Source organism: Varanus komodoensis, unplaced genomic scaffold (assembly GCF_004798865.1).
Source record: "Varanus komodoensis strain SLA01 unplaced genomic scaffold, ASM479886v1 scaffold12, whole genome shotgun sequence".
NCBI classification, from domain to species: Eukaryota; Metazoa; Chordata; class Lepidosauria; order Squamata; family Varanidae; genus Varanus; species Varanus komodoensis.
Genome location: NW_025335349.1, coordinates 22,536,336 through 22,554,360, shown reverse-complemented (window position 1 = coordinate 22,554,360; position 18,025 = coordinate 22,536,336). Strand labels below are relative to the sequence as shown.

At 43.7% G+C, this 18,025-nt stretch overlaps 1 protein-coding gene across 1 annotated transcript in view; it reads left to right on the top strand.

The window, feature by feature from the left end:
* The window catches only part of MRPL13 (mitochondrial ribosomal protein L13), a 38,873-nt gene that overhangs the window by 8,452 nt on the left and 12,396 nt on the right, over nt 1-18,025 (top strand). The window contains exons 5-6 of the mRNA XM_044421816.1: nt 5,670-5,756; nt 12,445-12,566. Of these exons, the coding sequence (XP_044277751.1) occupies nt 5,670-5,756; nt 12,445-12,566 (209 nt within the window). The remainder of the gene's footprint in view (nt 1-5,669; nt 5,757-12,444; nt 12,567-18,025) is intronic.

Genomic DNA, 18,025 nt, shown 5'->3' with positions numbered 1-18,025 from the left:
TCTGCAGCTATGAAGCAAAAGGTTTTGAGGGTAAAACTCAGAAATAAAGTAGTGGGAATTAAGGTCTATCAAATGGAGAACACAAGTAAATTTAGCATAAACAGTGTAAGTTTTACAAGTGGAAAACTAGCCCAGTCCTCCCTTAGTTTCCACCATCTTGCTTTCCTTGTAACTCAGTATAGTTAAATAGAAACTGTTCCTTTACCGTATAAAGTTCCTTTACCGTGTAAAGGTTTTGTTTTTTTAAACTACTCTTAATTTAATTTCTTCTTGCCTTAAGGCAATCTGTTTAACTGGATCTGTATTTTCTTATTTCTTATTCAGCTGACTTGTACTCATTCCTATCCATACTTTCCTTGTAGCTGTTCTTAGAATAGCAAATTTCCTGTGTGTGAAGTTCTTGGGTCAAAGCTGCATTTGCCTGCTGTTGGCACATCTGAAATGTAAGGGCAAGGGCTATGGGTCTGTAGTTGAGTACATGCTTTGCAGGCAGACAGTCCCTGGTTAATCTTCGGCCAGGTAAGAAAAACCAGCCATCAGCCAGTATATATGATGCAGAACGAAATGGACCAATGGCCTGACGTAGTGTAAGGCAAAAACTTGTGTTCTTAGCCTGAGTTCCTTTCCGCAATAGCATATCTCAGGCAATTTATTTTATTAGAGCAAATATAGAGAATGAATCACTTGACCTAATGCTTTACATATCCTTTTACTTAATTTAGACACAGCTTGCACAGTACTGAAAAACAATAAGAAATTGATTTGTCTTAGTAATTCCACAAACCCTGATTCATGCATAACTGCAACCCATGGGCTGCAAGGAACAAGCAAGAAAGAGAAGACACACTTCCTTCATTGTGTCTGCCGCTTCTGCTTGAGAGCGTAATCTCTCTCTCTCTAGCAGTTTTTGTGTGCTGGAATTAACAGTGTTTTCATTTAGTTTTAACTGCATTTTCCCTTGAACCCCCTTTGTTATACCAATGCTGTCTTTAGTAATGAGTTGTCCATATTTGTCTCAAAAAACTGAACAAGTTACTCCTTCCAGAACTTTGACTTTCCAGCTATGACATGTATTACATGGGTGTATTTATATATTAGCATTTAAAAACCTTACTGTGCATATGTAATACTGTACATATTGTCTCTTCATGGATGTGTATTTGGCAGTTTTATTAGTTCCTTCCTACTGAGCTTGCCCAAGCTTTCCAGGAACTTTTTAATGTGCAAGTATTGCATTTTTTTCCTGTAGATTTTTTCTATCACTGCACATTGTTGAAGAGAGAAATGCAACTGTCAACCTGAATTCTCTGCATGCTCTTCAGGGATTTCTCATCTGCCTCTGCAACCAGAGCATTCCTTACTCCTCCTTCCACATTATTTTCCTCATCTGTTCAGTCCTATGCACAAATCCAGGCAAAAGTGAACAGAAGTGAAAAGTCGTGGTGCATAACTTTTTATGATAAAAAGAACCACAAAACTACATTTGTGAAGTGTCAAGAGACCTAGTCTCAGTGCTAGCTCATTATTTTGAACCTGCAAAGCTAAACTTGTTGATCGGTATGCTTGGAAAGACTTGATTCACACAAAACTCCATGATTTGGATGATTGGGAATGACCTTCCCACAGTGTCCCCTTGTATTTCTGGTTCATTGAGATGTCTGAATCAGCTAGCTATGGTCATTGGTTGCCTTCCAAGCCAGAATCCATGGATCACTGGTAAATGTTCGTTGCCATTAAAGAGAAGGAAGCAGTGCATGGAGTGAGAGAATGGAATGTGTAAGGTCCAGTCTCCTTCACTATCTGAGGGCAGAGAACTGAATTATCTTACAATGTGTGGCAACACCTGCCTTTACCTCGTTGCATATGTGAAATGGTGGCAGGACATCCCAAAGCAAATCTTTTGTTAATTAACCCACGAAGACCTGCCAAGCTGCCAAATAGCTTCCAGTTGCTTGTGGTAGGAAAAAAATATACCATCTTCTGTTTTTAAGGAAGGTGAAATACTTTGTTTTTCCAATAGCATGTCTGAAAACATACTATTTGATCACCTGTTAGAGTATCCTGCAAATCTATGTATCCTGCATTTTGTTTAAAGAGTTCAAGATGGAATTCATCCAAGACAGGGCCCTTTCCCCTCCCTCAACCCATCTTTCTCTGTCTCACACATGTGCCTCTGTCATCCAGTCGTACTTCATTTTGGTGGTGCTGTTCTTTAATCAGCAAGTAAAGTCTACCTTTTACATGTTTATGTGGAAGTATATATTACCATAATCCCTTGTCCGTTTTTTTGAAAAAAAGCACATGTGTATTTTAGTCTTGAAAGTGAAAGACTCAGGCTCGTTGACTTGCAGCTTTTATGGTTCTCTGGCATTTTATTAACTTTACTGTTTTTTTAAGCTGTCTGCTGAAAAGTACCATTTATGGCATATTCGGTGCTTATATCCAGGGCTCTACACACAGACACACACCCACCCACCCTCCCTGAAATCTTTTACTTCACGCACATCTTAACCTTAAAACTATTGAGGCTACCAGCTAAAAGGACATTTCATATGTCAGATGAACATCAAGAATTCTTTATTCTGAATAAGATGGATCAATATAAGAAAAGCAGATTTTAAAATAGGCAGAATACTTTTTTCCATATTATTCTTAATTGTAGTGCTTGCAAAAGGGTCTGAAGGATCTCCGGGACCTCTAATTCTGGGATGTTTTTGAAATACTAGGAAATTAAACATTGTTTAGTGAAAGTAGCAGTAATTCTGATTTCTGTGGCTGTGATCTTATTCACAGTTACTTGAGAATAAAGCTCACTGAAAATTGTCTGGGACTGTGTTACTAAAAGATCTTTGGGGTTTCTGCAGTCTGTTACTGGCTATTGAACTATAACATTCATTATTTATTGTAAAATAATTTCTGCTAACCCTACTTTTTTAAAAAGGGAGAAAGACCTGGAATTAAAAACAATACTAAGATTTATTTCATGCCAGAAAATGTGAAACTACGGTATGGACTTTAATTATGCCATTTAATTATGACCCCCCCCCCCAACCAGCAGTTGTTGTTCTCTCACATTTGACATATGAAAAGGAGTTTTCCAATTACTTTAGTTGACTGTGTTCCATAATTCCTCAGTATTTTTTATTGCAAAGGAGGTTACTTTATTTCTTGCTTTATTATATCTCCATGAACAGTTGCAATGACTAATGGATTTATGATGACTTTAAAAATTCTAATTAGGAATGTATTGTAGTCGTTGCAGTTTTTCTTCACTATGCAGCATAAGCAAGTAGTTAGGGACATGCATTGATAACAAACTGTTCTTAAGTTGCTAGCAGTAAAAAAGTACATCATGCTGTCCCTGCCATCAATCTAAACAATCAAGAGTCCTCAGTTTTGTTGTTTGTTTTATTTAATTGGCCAAGTTTGGAGAACATATGACAGCTCAGTGTGGAGATTTAACTCACAAAGAATCACACCTACAGGCACCACATTGTACCAACCTGTTCCTGATTTAGTTGCATACACCTGATGAACATGGATTAAACTAAAACAGACTATGGGTTATACAAGGATTGCTTAACATTTGCCAGGTTCACACAACATAATTTCTACCAAGCAGTGGTGGCATAGTCAAACTGGCAGTTGCATGTGCTCTCACAAACACCACAGTTATATCTGCAATTACACATTATATATTTCAGGTCATTTATGAATGTGTAACTGCACATATAAGAGATGATCTCATGTCAGGGTCAATTTAGATGTTTCCCACACAAGTTGTTGTTGTTGTTAGTTGCGAAGTCATGTCTGACCCATCACAACCCCTTGGACAACATTCTTCCAGGTCTTCCTGTCCTCCACCATCCCCCGGAGTCCACTTAAGCTCACGCCGACTGCTTCAGTGACTCCATCCAGCCACCTCATCCTCTGCCGTCCCCTCCTTCTTTTGCCATCTATTGTTCCCAGCATTAGGCTCTTCTCCAGGGAGTCCTTCCTTCTCATTAGGTGGCCAAAATATCTGAGCTTCATCTTCACTATCTGGCCTTCTAAAGAGCAGTCAGGGTTGATCTCCTCTAGGACTGACCAGTTTGATCACCTTGCAGTCCAAGGGACTCGCAGGAGTCTCCTCCAGCACCACAATTCAAAGGCCTCAATCCTTCAGCGCTCAGCCTTCCTTATGGTCCAGCTTTCACAACCATTCATTTCAACTGGGAAAACCATAGCCTTGACTTTGCGCACTTTTGTCGGCAGGGTGATGTCTCTGCTTTTTAGTATGCTGTCTAGATTTGCCATAGCTTTCCTCCCAAGGAGCAAGCGTCTTTTAATTTCTTGGCTGCAGTCCCCATCTGCGGTGATCTTGGAGCCCAGGAAAATAAAATCTGTTACTACCTCCATTTCTTCCCCATCTATTTGCCAGGAAGTGAGAGGACCGGATGCCATGATCTTAGTTTTCTTAATGTTGAGTTTCAAGCCAACTTTTGTGCTCTCCTTCACCTACATCAAGAGGCTCTTGAGTTCCTCTTCACTTTCTGCCATGAGAGTGGTATCATCTGCATATCTGAGGTTGTTGATATTTCTCCCAGCAATCTTAATTCCAACTGGTGATTCATCTAGCCCCACCTTTCTCATGATGTGCTCTGCATATATGTTAAATAGGCAGGGTGACAGTATACAGCCTTGCCGAACTCCTTTCTCAGTTTTGAACCAATCAGTGGTTCTGTGCCCAGTTCTCACTGTTGCTTCTTGACCCACATATAGGTTTCTTAAGAGACAAATAAGATGGTCAGGTACTCCCATCTCTTTAAGAACTTGCCACAATTTGTTGTGATCCACATAATTAAAGGCTTTAGCATAGTCAATGAAGCAGAAGTAGATGTTTTTCTGGAACTCCCTAGCTTTCTCCATTGTCACCCAAATTGCCTGTCAAAGTAACTGGGTGAGTGGCAACAACCCCAACCACAAATATAGCTCAGCCTGCTTCACACAACACTTTCTGTTCATACACATCACTTCCTTGAGAGTAAAAATGTATAGAATATCATGTGTATCAAATATACAACAACTAATTGAAAACTTACCAGTGGTCCATCTAATCCAGCATCCTGTTTCCAGAAGTGACTATACAGGTACTTCTAGAAAGTCCCCAGAAAGGACATGAAAGCAAGTCTCTTATTAATTTTCTTTCAACTACCAATAGTCAGTGGCAAACTGCACCTGAAACTTGGTGATAGATTTACCTGTTTCACTCTGTGCACATGAAATGGAGGAAGCCATCCACAGGACGTTAATCCATATTACGAAGGGCCCATAGTTCAATGGTAGAACACATGTTGCATTCAAAGGTTCCTGGGCTCAAATCCCAAACATCTTTTTGTTGGATTGAGAGATATGTATTTCTGAAACCTTAAGAGAACTGCTACTAATAAGTGTAGACAATTGAAGCTAGATGGACCAATGATCTCACTGAGGATATGATAACATTCCTGTGTTCTCAACCATTCTGCGTGATATGATCTGCAGTGCTTGAATGTTATGTGAAATAGGTTCTTCCAACTTTCCAGGACTGCTAAAGTTTATTACCTTCATATAGTTCTGCTGTTTAACTCTGTGCAAATTGGCTTGATATCAGATCAGATGTAATATATACATGTGTATTTATTTTTCAGGTTGTAAAACTGGCTATCTACGGCATGCTCCCCAAAACTCTTCTTAGAAGAACCATGATGCAAAGGTTGCATCTCTTTCCTGATGAGGTAAGTCTGTACCTGGTATTGCTTCTTGTGCAGTGATCTCAAATATATTCTCATGCATATTCCACCCTACTTTCCCAACACCTATATGCAGCTGGTAAAGTAACATTTATTCTTCGTTGTGGCCTCTGTGCATCACACATATGGGTACTGTGCCTGCGCAGTGCCTGTGGCCGGAAGATTGACAGCTAACGGTTTTTGGCGGGAAGCTCCGCTCCCCCTCCCCCCTGTGGCCTATAAAGAGCGGAGCGTCCACCATTTTGTTCAGTGTTTGCGACCGCCGTTCGCTGTGCCTCGTGCCGCTTTCGACTTTCGCTTCGACTGTTACCTTGCTCTCGATTGTCCTTCTTTCCCGGTTTTTTCTTCTCCTTGCTCCCAGTTCATTGTTCCTTGTAGTTTTTCTCTTGTTATTTCTTCTTTCGATCTATCTATCTAAAAAACAACAAACAAAAATATATACTTACCCTCTGCACTATCCCTCTCTTCTTCTTCTGCGATGGCGCAGCAAGTGGCTTTCCGCAAATGTGTGGACTGCGGGTCAAAAATGGCACCAACTGACCCGCATGACCTATGCCTCCTCTTCCTAGGAGAGGGGCATAGGATGGATAAATGCGCGCATTGCCTGGCCTTCTCCAAGCAGGCCAGGAAAAATGCCTCCGGAGACTCCTTTGGGATCGGGCTCTGATGCAATCACGCCCGCTTGTTGCCATCCCAAAACCTGGCTCCGCTTCTGTGGCCCTACCCTCATGGCCTTTGGATGAAGGTGCGTCTGCTTCGGTGGCTCCCTCTGCTTCACCTAAAAAGAAGCATGAAAAGCGGAAGCATGCCGAATCCGAGAAGTCGGCAGGCCATAAAAAGGCCAGGAAGGAGAAGGTCTCCAAGCCTCCCAAGAAACCCAGGAATTCGGACCGTCCGGACCATCCCTGACATCAGGACTCAGAACCGATGGGCCCCTCAGTATCGGTAGCGTTTACGGTACCGACTCCGCCCGAACCAGTGCTCCAGGAGGCTATGCGGGTTACCCCTCAAGGGTCTCCCCGCCGTGCGATTGACCTCCTGCCTGCACCCCTTCCAACTCTATGGGGTTCAATATCCGACGGGGAAATCCAGAACTCCCCTCCTAGGGCGAGGTCACCGACACCCATGCCCACGGTCACAATGGAAGCAGACGTTGGACTGTCCCCACCGGGGAGCCGGAGAAGCCGTTCTGTAGAGCAATGTCTGGAGAGCTGGCGTCGCCCCTGCTACCATACTTGGGGTGATCTGCTCTCCGTAGGGTATTACCCTGCTCCCAGGGCACGATCCTCTCCTCCATCCTGTGACCAACTGCGCTCATTGGATCCGAGGCAGGTGTCACCTCGATCCCCACAGGGTGGAAGCAGCCGCTCCTTCTCCCTGGCAGAGTTGTCATCTTCGGCCCCACCCTACTACGGTGCCGATTCGGCCGACTCGGAGGTCGACTCAACCTCTCCGGACGTCGCTGTGACATCCCAGGGTCCTGCGTCGCCTGATGAGTGCCACGTCTCCTTCGCAGAGCTGATGTCTAGACTTGTCCAGTCCCTGGACATCGATGCTGCCCAGCGCCCGGGACTGACAACGGACAAGTTCTACGATGTCGTCCGCGGGGAGCAATCGACATCCATCGTCCTGCCGCTCATAACCACCTTGCAGCAGGCGATGACGCAGCCCTGGGACCTGCCATCACATCCTCAGCCGACATCCAGGAGATATGAGTCGATGTACAGGGTTCGGGAGGAGGACATCCCCTTCCTCCTCCAACATCCCAAACCAAACTCTGCGGTCATCGAATCCTCGCAGGGCAGAGAGGCGAGAGGGCACACGGCACCGAGGGATAAAGAGGGCTGAAAAATAGACTCCCTGGCTAGGCGAGTCTACGCTGCTTCAGGCCTGGGGCTCCGTATATCAAATTACGAGGCGACGTTGGCAAGGTATCAATACTTCATTATGCAGCGCCTGGACAACGTCGCCTCCACCCTCCCGGACCACCAGGGTGACCTTGCAAAGGTCCTGATTAAGGAAGCCATGCAGGTCTCGGTGCAGCAGTTATCCATGGCAAGGCACCACATAGATACTGACTCATGGGCCTTGGTCGGTGCCGTTTCTCTCCGAAGGCATGCATGGCTTTGGAATTGTAATTTTCCGGAAGAAACCAAGCGCCGGATCGAGGAAATGCCTTTCGATGGATCCGGGCTTTTCCATTCCCGCACCGACCACAAGCTCAAGAAGCTGCATGAATCGAGGATGATGGCATGCAGGATGGAGATACAGTCCCATGCAGGACGTCCTGGAATCGTCCATCCTACAGGCAATCATATCAACCGAGGCAGCAGCCGCAACACCGCCAGCAACAGGAACAGCAGCACCACCGTCCCTCAGCCCCAACAACGCTTCCAACAAGGCCGCCGTCGTTTCAACGATCGGAGGCAACATTGACGGGACTGGCGAACCATTCCTCATGCTCCACCAATACCCACCCCCCTCTCATCTGGGGATCGGCTCCGAAGCCAACTCCCCATTTGGGAGTCCATCACATCTGATCGGTGGGTATTGTCCATCGTTCAGCACGGCTGTCGGATAGAATTCGACATCGTTCCTCCGTCGAGTCCGATCTGGTCCACTTCATGCTCACCAGTACTGCTCGATGAAATACATCAACTTCTTCATAAAGGAGTGATTCGTCAAGTATTTCCATCTGATGGACTCTACGGATTCTATTCCAGATACTTCACGGTCCCTAAGCGGGATGGTGGTCTACGTCCGATTTTGGACTTACGGGACTTAAATAAGTTTATTGTACCAAAAAGATTTCGTATGACTACCCTTCAAAACATTTTGCCATTGCTAAGGAGAGAGGATTGGTTCGCCTCATTGGACTTGAAGGACGCCTACTTCCATATTTCAATTCACCCAAGTTACAGGCGTTTCCTTCGTTTTGCGGTTGCAAACCAACTTTATGAGTTTACAGTTTTGCCTTTTGGACTGGCTACGGCTCCGAGGGTTTTTACCAAGTACATGGCTCCTGTCTGTGCCTTCCTATGCCTCCAGGGCATACAAATTTATCCGTACCTTGGTGACTGGCTGTTGGTGTCGCAGTCCAGAGAAGGACTCCTCGCGGCCATCCATACAACTTGTGCCTTGCTCAATAGCCTAGGCCTACGTATTAATACCGAGAAATCTTCTCTTCTCCCGACACAGACGCTCACCTTCATTGGAGCCCGCTTGGATTCAACGTTGGAAAAAGCCTTTCTCCCTCAGGACAGCCAACAGACTCTTGCCACATCCATCAAATCCGACGAGAGGGAACGGTCCCGGCGAGGTCTATCTAGAGGATCCTGGGGCATATGGCTTCCTCAGTTGCTGTAGTTCCACATGCCAGGCTTTGGCTTCGCCCACTGCAACTCTTTTTCATCAAGGTGTACCATCCTCAAAGAGATCCGCAGTCAAGACTGATTCGGATCCCAACTTCCGTGCTTCACTCTCTGCCTTGGTGGTTGGAACAGACCAATCTTATGATAGGAGTCCCCTTCAGGGCGCAACCTCCTACGATAACCCTTGGCACTGACGCATCTCTTCTAGGATGGGGAGTGATATGCTCCGGCCTATCTACCCAGGGTACGTGGAATTGTCTAGAATCCATGAATCATATCAACTTCCTAGAACTACTGGCAGTTTTCAAAGCCCTGCGCTCTTTCGAGGACATCCTTCATCATCAGATCGTCCAGATAACTTCGGACAATATAGCTACCATCTTTTATCTGAACAAGCAAGGGGGAACAAAGTCGCTGACTCTAGCCAGGCTTTCTATGAAAATTTGGGACTGGTGCATCCGGAGACACATCACGCTGATGGCTGTTCATCTAGCTGGTGTAGACAACGTGCAGGCGGATCTTCTCAGCAGGCACATGTTCACCTCTCACGATTGGGAACTGGATCCCCGTACACACAACCACCTTTTCCGGCACTGGGGGTTTCCCAACGTGGACTTAATCGCTACCCAAGAGAACAGGGTGTGCAAGGCTTACTGTTCGAGAGCGGGAATCGGACACACATCCCTAGGGGACGCATTCATGATCCCTTGGAACAATATGAACTTCTACGCCTTCTCTCCGATCCCTCTTCTGATGAGGGTCATAGCAAAGATAATGCACGACCGAGCATCGGGGATACTAGTTGCCCCTTGGTGGCCACGTCAAGCGTGGTTTGCGAAACTACTCAACATCTCTCATGGGGAATTTCTTCATCTTCCGTCGCTCCCATATCTTATAACACAGGTGGATGGCACACTTCGCCACCCGGATTTGCTCTCATTGAACCTAACAGCATGGCGAATTCGATGATTGACGTTCCATCAGCGCCGACGACGGTTTCGAAAGTTACGAATCTGACAGCTTCTACTAATCCGTCGGTACCGACGATTACTTCGACCACCTCGGATCCAGTTGTCGAACCCAGTCACTCAGGTGCTTCCCCCCTCTCTGGTCTCTCTGTACTATCCGGTTCGAGACAAGACCCGTCGAATCCGAATCCGACGTTTTTGCACCCTGATATTCAGCATATCATCGACTCTGCCTTAAAGCCGTCCACAAGGAAGTCATGTAAGGCTAAATGGAAACGTTTTTCTGCCTTTGCCGAGTCGCGTTCATTCTCTCCATTCCTTTCATCCATTCAACAGATTCTTCAGTTCCTCCTGGAATTGCACCATTCCAGACTGAAGCCGTCATCCATTAAAGTGTATACAGCTGCAATAGCCTACTACCGTGGCTTAGTCAACAGATCACCTCTGTTTTCTCATCCTATCCTCAAAAGATTTTTGAAGGGCCTATATAATCTTAACCCATCAATTAGACTGGTTATGCCCACATGGAGCCTCTCTGTAGTTCTACAGGCCCTTATGAAGGCCCCCTTCGAACCTTTGGTGACGGTGGATCTTCGATTGGTCTCTTCGAAGATGACGTTTCTTGTAGCTGTCACTTCAGCCCGGAGGGCCAGTGAACTTTGCGCTCTTCACATAGACCCTCCTTATTTAAACTTTCACAGGGAGAAGGTCGTTTTACGCCTCGACCCGTCTTTTTTGCCTAAAGTGTCTACACCTTTCCATACGGGACAAGACATTGTGCTGCCTGCCTTTTTTCCGTCACCGTCGACTCCATTGAAAAGATCTTTGCAGTCACTCGATGTTCACCGTTGCATAGCCTTCTACCGATCGCAAACGGAGTCTATTCGACGATCCAATAAACTATTCATCAAATATTCTGCTAGGGATCAGGGCGATCCAGTCACTCCACAGAGACTTTCTAAGCGGATAGTCCACACTATAGTCTTATGCTATCAATTAGCTAAGCTCGAACTGCCTTCAGTTCCTCGAGGCCATTCTGCTAGAGCTGTTGCATCCTTGTCTGCATTCGCATCCGGTGTCCCGATTGATGATGTTTGCTGAGCCGCTACTTGGGCAAACCCTTGCACCTTCGCCAGGCAATACCGTCTCTATGTTCGAGCTCGACGGGATTGCTCCTTCGGTAGAGCTGTTCTCTCCTCCGTTCTTCAATGAGGACACCTTCCCTCCTCCTTTATGGTAAGCTTGTTAATCTACCCATATGTGTGATGCACAGAGGGCACGGCGAAGAAAAGCAAGTTGCTTACCTGTAACTGATGTTCTTCGAGTGGCCATCTGAGCAGTCACACAACCCACCCGCCAGCCCCGCTCGGTATCGGTGAGTGGCTGCATCAACCGCTCAGTGTCGGTGAGTGAATGCATCTTTCGGTACCGACTATGCCCTTTTTCACGGTACCGACATCAAAAAAAAAAAGTTTTTTCAATAAGATAGCGTACGTTCGGTCGCAAAGACTGAACAAAATGGCAGACGCTCTGCTCTTTATAGGCCACAGGGGGGAGGGAGAGCGGAGCTTCCCACCAAAAACCGTTAGCTGTCAATCTTCCGGCCACAGGCACTGCGCAGGTGCAGTACCCATATGTGTGACTGCACAGATGGCCACTCAAAGAACATAAGTTGCAGGTAAGCAACCTGCTTGTCTGTAGAAATTTGTGCAACATTAATTTCCCTGGCTTTTAAGATATTGCCATTCTTTTTCTTCCTTTATGTGTGTGCTAATATAAACTGACATGGTTAATTTTCTAGAATGGGAGGACAGAAGTTAGATCTCCAGATGTCTTTGACTTCAACTCCTAGAAGCCTTTTCCCGCATGGCTGCCAGTCAGGAATGCTGGAAGCTGAAGTCCAAGTCATCTGTGGAGCTATTTTGTGCATGTTCTAGAATAAATGCATCTTATTTTGCTTCATGCTTTATTAATGATGGGAGCAATCAAGGCAACATTAATTTATGTATCTGCAAAATGAAGAAGACTTATCAGCTGAACTTTTGTCAGTCTTATATAAACAAAAATCATAAATTTGCTAAAACCTAAACATCATTAGGAAATGGCTGGGAGCAAGAGAAAATTTTCAACCTTGCAACACAGTATCTAGATCCATTGTAATATGGATATTGACCTGGTTATGGGACTGAATCAGCTGCAGTTTCCAGTTGTGCTGGCCCGGACATGTTAGGAGTTGTAAACTGCTTTTTCTGTCTAAACATGAGAATGATTGCACCTGAAGTGATGCAAATGAAAACTAGGATGAAATTACATTAGGATTTTCCTCCTCCTCAGGTTATCCCAGAAGATATTCGCCAAAATCTCGTTGAAGAGCTTCCGCAACCTCGCATAGTGCCTAGGAGGTTAGATGAATATACGCAAGAGGAAATTGATGCTTTCCCAAGGCTCTGGGCTCCGTAAGTATCTCAAAGTCCTTGGAAGGGGTGCTTACATGTGTGATGGATTAATTTTAAAGAATGCATTAACCTTGGAATGGCTAAGAAATGTTTTAGGAATGCCTGTGATGCAAACAGTTCCTTCAAAGTTGAATGAAGTATACAGGTATGTCCCTTTAGTTTTGGATTATTTTAAGCATTGACTATTAACTATTAAGCATTAACCATAATAGAAATCAAGGTATGTCTGTTCTTGGCCTTAAGGATGATATTTTGAAGATAATCTTATTAAGATGAGTATGTACTTGAAAATGTAGAATCCTGTTTTCATATGGAATATATTTGGTAGATCATTGTCCGTAAAGACCAAGTCACCAAAGTACATAAATATGGGGATCTGTGTACCTTTGGGAGAGTTAAATTACAGCCCTGAGAGTGGTCATTAATAAGGCATATTATGGGAGCTTTGATTATAAATGGCAGCAGAAAGCACATCAGTTTCCTTTACCTAATTAGATTGTCATTAAGTGCTAATAGTAGGGATACTCTGTGGCAACTGAAGGCCACCAGACACCAACACTGTACAGCTTAATCCAATTGCTGAGCAAAACCTTCAGCCTTTGCATCTGCCTCCTGGCAGTGCCATTTTAAGGCATCTGATATGGTGCCACACATGTGGAGGATGTTCCTGAATGCACCTTCCCTTCCCATTACTATTATCCTCTCCATTCTTACACCAGAGCCACAGACAGCTTGTTCACTGCCAATGTAACTGGAGCCAATGGCAATCCATATAGGTCCTACACATTCCATATGGTGACATCCATCTGGGGAGAAATCAGAAGGCTTCCTATCTCTTGCCACTGGCACTAATCTCTTAGTAAAAGACTCCCTGCTGAGGCAACAGTGTAGCAGTAGTGACTGAGTTGAAGGGAATGCAAAATATCCAATTTGCTTTGTACAAATTCAAATAATTGCTACTGTTTTATTTTGAGGTTATTTTGGAAGGTTATTTTGTTCACTGGATGAACCTCTTCCTTCATTAGCTGTTGAAATCTGGTGTCTTTTTTCTCTAAAAATAAAAAGATAGCAGAGTTTCTGGTGGTATGGGTAGAAAGGAGACAGCAGGAGAAACTTGAAAGTTGGTATTAAGGATGTGAGTTTAATTTTTAGCATGGGTGTGTGAGAGAAGCAGTATTTAGTTTTGTACTCCACTCAAAGTATTGTTATTGAGCAGATTAAAAATGAAATAAGTTTTGGAAACTTGGGTCACTCCTGCCTCCTCTCAATCCATGTTATACTGTCTAACAGGCAGAATTTGAAACGTATTTTATACCATTGAGATTGCATGATTTACTGGAAACAGAGAAATTATAATCAAACAATTAGAAAAACGAACAAAAAAGAACTCATTTGATTGGAAGAGTGTCTCTAAAAATTATCAAGAGACTTACATGAATGCCTGATCAACATAACCTGTCAAGTCTAGGAGCATGTAAGGGCCAGCCTAAAGTAATGTGATACATTTCTGATATTAAAGGTACAAGTGAGGCATCAGCTGAGGAAACCTATACCTTTTTAAAAGGCTGCATGACAGGCCGAATTCCTACAGGAGCAGCCCTACCTGACCTGTACTTTCTTGTTGGGCCTGTATGTTGGACAGCAGCCTGCTATAAAACCTTTGAAGGCACAGGAGACTTGTTTTCCATGTCACCACAATATTTTTAACTTTTTAACTCTGGATTTTTTTTTGGAAAAGAGGGCTTGGAGATTTCAGTTCAATGCAATAATATAGAGCTTCTAACCCTGCCAGTTTGGTATCAGTTTACACATTGGTTTCTATGTATTTCCACCACTCTTGCTTCTGCAAACATATGATTAACTGACAGGAGTCAGAAACTAATTGCCCCTTTAGGAAATGTTTAAGGGTATAACCACCTGCTGTGGGAAGAACAGTGTAGGGAGCAACTTTGATATTCCCTCCCTTCATTCAGGCACTACTCCTGTTGTAAGATACCTCCAAAGCAGATCATGCCCATTAGAAATCAGGCCTACCAGCCATAGCTGCCACCACTGTTGCTGCTGTCTTGGTGCAGCCTCTCTCAGAAGGGTGGGTATGAACTGAAAAATGAAAAGGTGACCTATGGCTAGGTGTCAGGCCCAGCATATCCCAGTTTGGACTAATTCAGCCCAATGAAGGTGATGCTCAAGAAACAGTGCCAATTGGTGCAGCTATACTTGCATCAAGAATCACTTATTTCTTTCCACAGAACTACTGTAGGTAGCCTGGAGAAGCTGAGTAAATAGATCATTCATGATGCATCTGTATGGCCCAGAACATTTTTATTTAGGGCCCTAGTTTGAGCACTAAAAACAGTGTATGAAACAATTCAACATGGAGGATCGGTAGTCTTCAAAGTGGACATCATAAGTAATGGAGTACATAGTTTGGTTTCATTCCACTACTTCCAAGCCATATGAATTACTTAGCAGTTGCTTTGCCCACTTTTCTCACCATCCTCATAAATTTTGATCAAATTTTTCAGACCTGGCCAGGTAAAAACAAATAGAAATGAAAACAAAGAAGTTTGGCAAAGGGATTACTACGCAGAAGTTTAAGAAGACTTCGTCTAGCTAGGGCTGAAAACACACCAAGAAATATACAGAACTTTTTCCTTCCAAATTTGAAACATTCCTTGGCTCTTGAGAGAAATTGCCTTTCAGCATGCACAAAGGAAAGTATATACATCTATATGGTAATTATGGTAAGCAATCTAATTGCATCCTTTAATTACTTAGCGCAAAGAAAAATCTCAGTGCTTTAGTTATCTCCTAGATCAGAGAGACAGAGCTACTGTGCAAACACCTGAAGGAAAATCCTCAGAGCTGTAGCCAGCTGCACACTGGCTCAATTATTCAAGGCCATTCTTTTTGCAAAGAGTACTTTCCAGTCTGTTAACCTTGGAAAGTAATCATGAGTCACGAATTCTAGGACAGCCCAAGTATCTGCCTGTTTTCCCCCTAAAGTATAAGTGTGCACTTCACAGGACTAGTGTACTATCTAAAACCATGAGTTGAGATATCTCAAAATCACACTGCAGTGCTGAACTCACTAGGTGGCCTTAGGCAAGCAATGGTCCTTTGAATCTCAGTCTGCAGAAATACCTTAGAGGACAGCCTTCCGGATGTGTTGATAAGCAGCTCCCATCATTCCTCGCCCTTCCAACGTGTATGGAAGGCACCAGATTAGGGGAGGCTGGTACAGGGTTTATAACATGTGAGGAAGGCTCATATAGGCAGTGCATTGAACACTACAAAGCAATATACACATACCTGGAAGAGTTGAGCTCTAAGAAAAACAGTGGAAAGCCAGCTGGCTGAGAAGAACAAGAATAGGCACCAGTTGTGAAACTCTGTGAAATATACTGTTAGGAAGCTGTTAGCAATAGTAGTATTGACTTTCTTTGATAATTTGTTCTTCCAACAAATTTATAATAATTTGGCTTAACCAAAAGAGGAAAGCTTGGTGGGATGAAGGTCAGAAAGCTTTTCTTCCTCTTGCTGGGAAAGAGATAAAGCACTTGACCCTTCATTGTACAAGATCAGTGAAGCAATTACGACATAAACTATCCTGGAATTAAGAAGCAGCAAGAATCATTAGCACAAAAAGGGGAGTTTGAGGGCAAAGCATAGCAGTGATAAAACTGGGAATGGGCTGGAGATGTCCTAAAACTCCAGCTAATTAATACTGATACTTTCTCCTCCAAAATAGAATCGAGTGGGTGTTTTCATAAAACACAGTTAATTTAAAGCTTTGCAGTTCTATGCTGTGAAAAGGGAGTCTATTATCACTACAGTGAGGAGGTTGCAGGAAGCCTGTTGTTTAACTGGGAGATACCAAGTTGCATTTAGCAGAAACAGAATGTTTAACAGTATCGTGTATAATTGAAAAATGTACATGAAAAGTCTTGTCTTCAAATGGTAGGCACCATTTCAATTGGAAAGCAAGCCCCTTTCACTCCAGCTAATAGAGGGCAAGAACAAAATGAGTTGTCCTGGGATACCATACAGTCCTAAAAGTACTTCTGCAAGAGTGCCATGTATATCAGATACATTATGTTCTTCATCATAGTCTCTGTGCATCACACATATGGGTGCTGTGCCTGCACAGAGCCTGTGTGAATGCACAGATGTCCACTCGAAGAACAACAGTTACAGGTAAGCAACCTGCCTTTTCTTCAGCGAATGGTTGAACATCTGCATATTTCCTGGCTTCCCTGTAGCAAACATTATTCTACTAAATTATTTAAGCTTTTGATTCTCAAAAGTAGGCATAGGCTTCTATAAATGGGTGGAAGTGGTAGCTGTCCTAACATAACAGTGACCCGTGAACTAGAAAATCCCAATTCAGATTGCAGTTTGGCCATGTACTTACTAGCCTATGACAAGCTGCCATTATTTGCACCTTAGCCCACTACAATATGAGATAGCTTGCCCAAGCTTACAATGCTGATTACTAAGAGAATGTATGTGAGGTGTTTTGAACACCTGAGAGATACAGTATGGATGACTTCGGGGGCAATCTTTGACATTAAAACAGGAATGTAGGTTTGTTCCATATTGGTGGTTTAGAAATTTGACTTTCTGTAGCATCCCCCAGATATGATGCTTCTAAGTTCTTTTTAAAGGGAATACCCTTTATTAAGTTGGAGGTGTTACATTCTCAACTTTCTACATTTTGGCTCTTCGTCCAAGTTTCGATGCTGCAGAGGTGGTAGAGGGATCACCCATCTCTTGGTGGAAGCTTCCTTGGCCACTGGTCCACAGGATTGTCCTGGGCACCCCTAATCAGCAGCAGCTGCAACTAAAACACTTTCTACCTCACTTTCCAAACTAAACAGAAGCAGAAAGACAATTTCACTGGCTGCCACTCGGAAGAAATGCTCCAGGTCATTCCACCAAACATCTGCTAAACCCTTCCAATAGTTTCCCCCAAAATGAAATTGGTAGGAAAAAGCGGCTTCCTCAGCTGATACTGAGTGAAGGCCCTTGCTTCTGAAAAAGCATGAGGTGGAAGAACTTGGTGATCACAAATTTTGGCTTGTCTAGCAGAGTCAGCCAAAAATAATAAGCCTCTTGGTATTGTATGGGTCTCAATAATCATAGTTTTATTTGAGTCACTGTTGCAGATTCAAAATTGCTAATTTAGACTTTTTGCAATGAACAGCACTCAAGAGATGCTCTTGCATGCAGAAGCTAAGCAATTGAAGGGTAGCAAATAACTGGATACTCTGCTTCAAGGTACTTAAACCATATATTATTTTCCCCTGCAGAAACATTAGACAAATAAGCAGGAGTCACTTACCTTTGAAGGCAGAGGTTTTGCTTGGTGGTTAGCTTCCAAAATGACAGAACCTATTTGAATATGAAAAAAAGAAAGACCTAAAAGATCAGAGCAAATCCACATTTAAGCCTTCCAG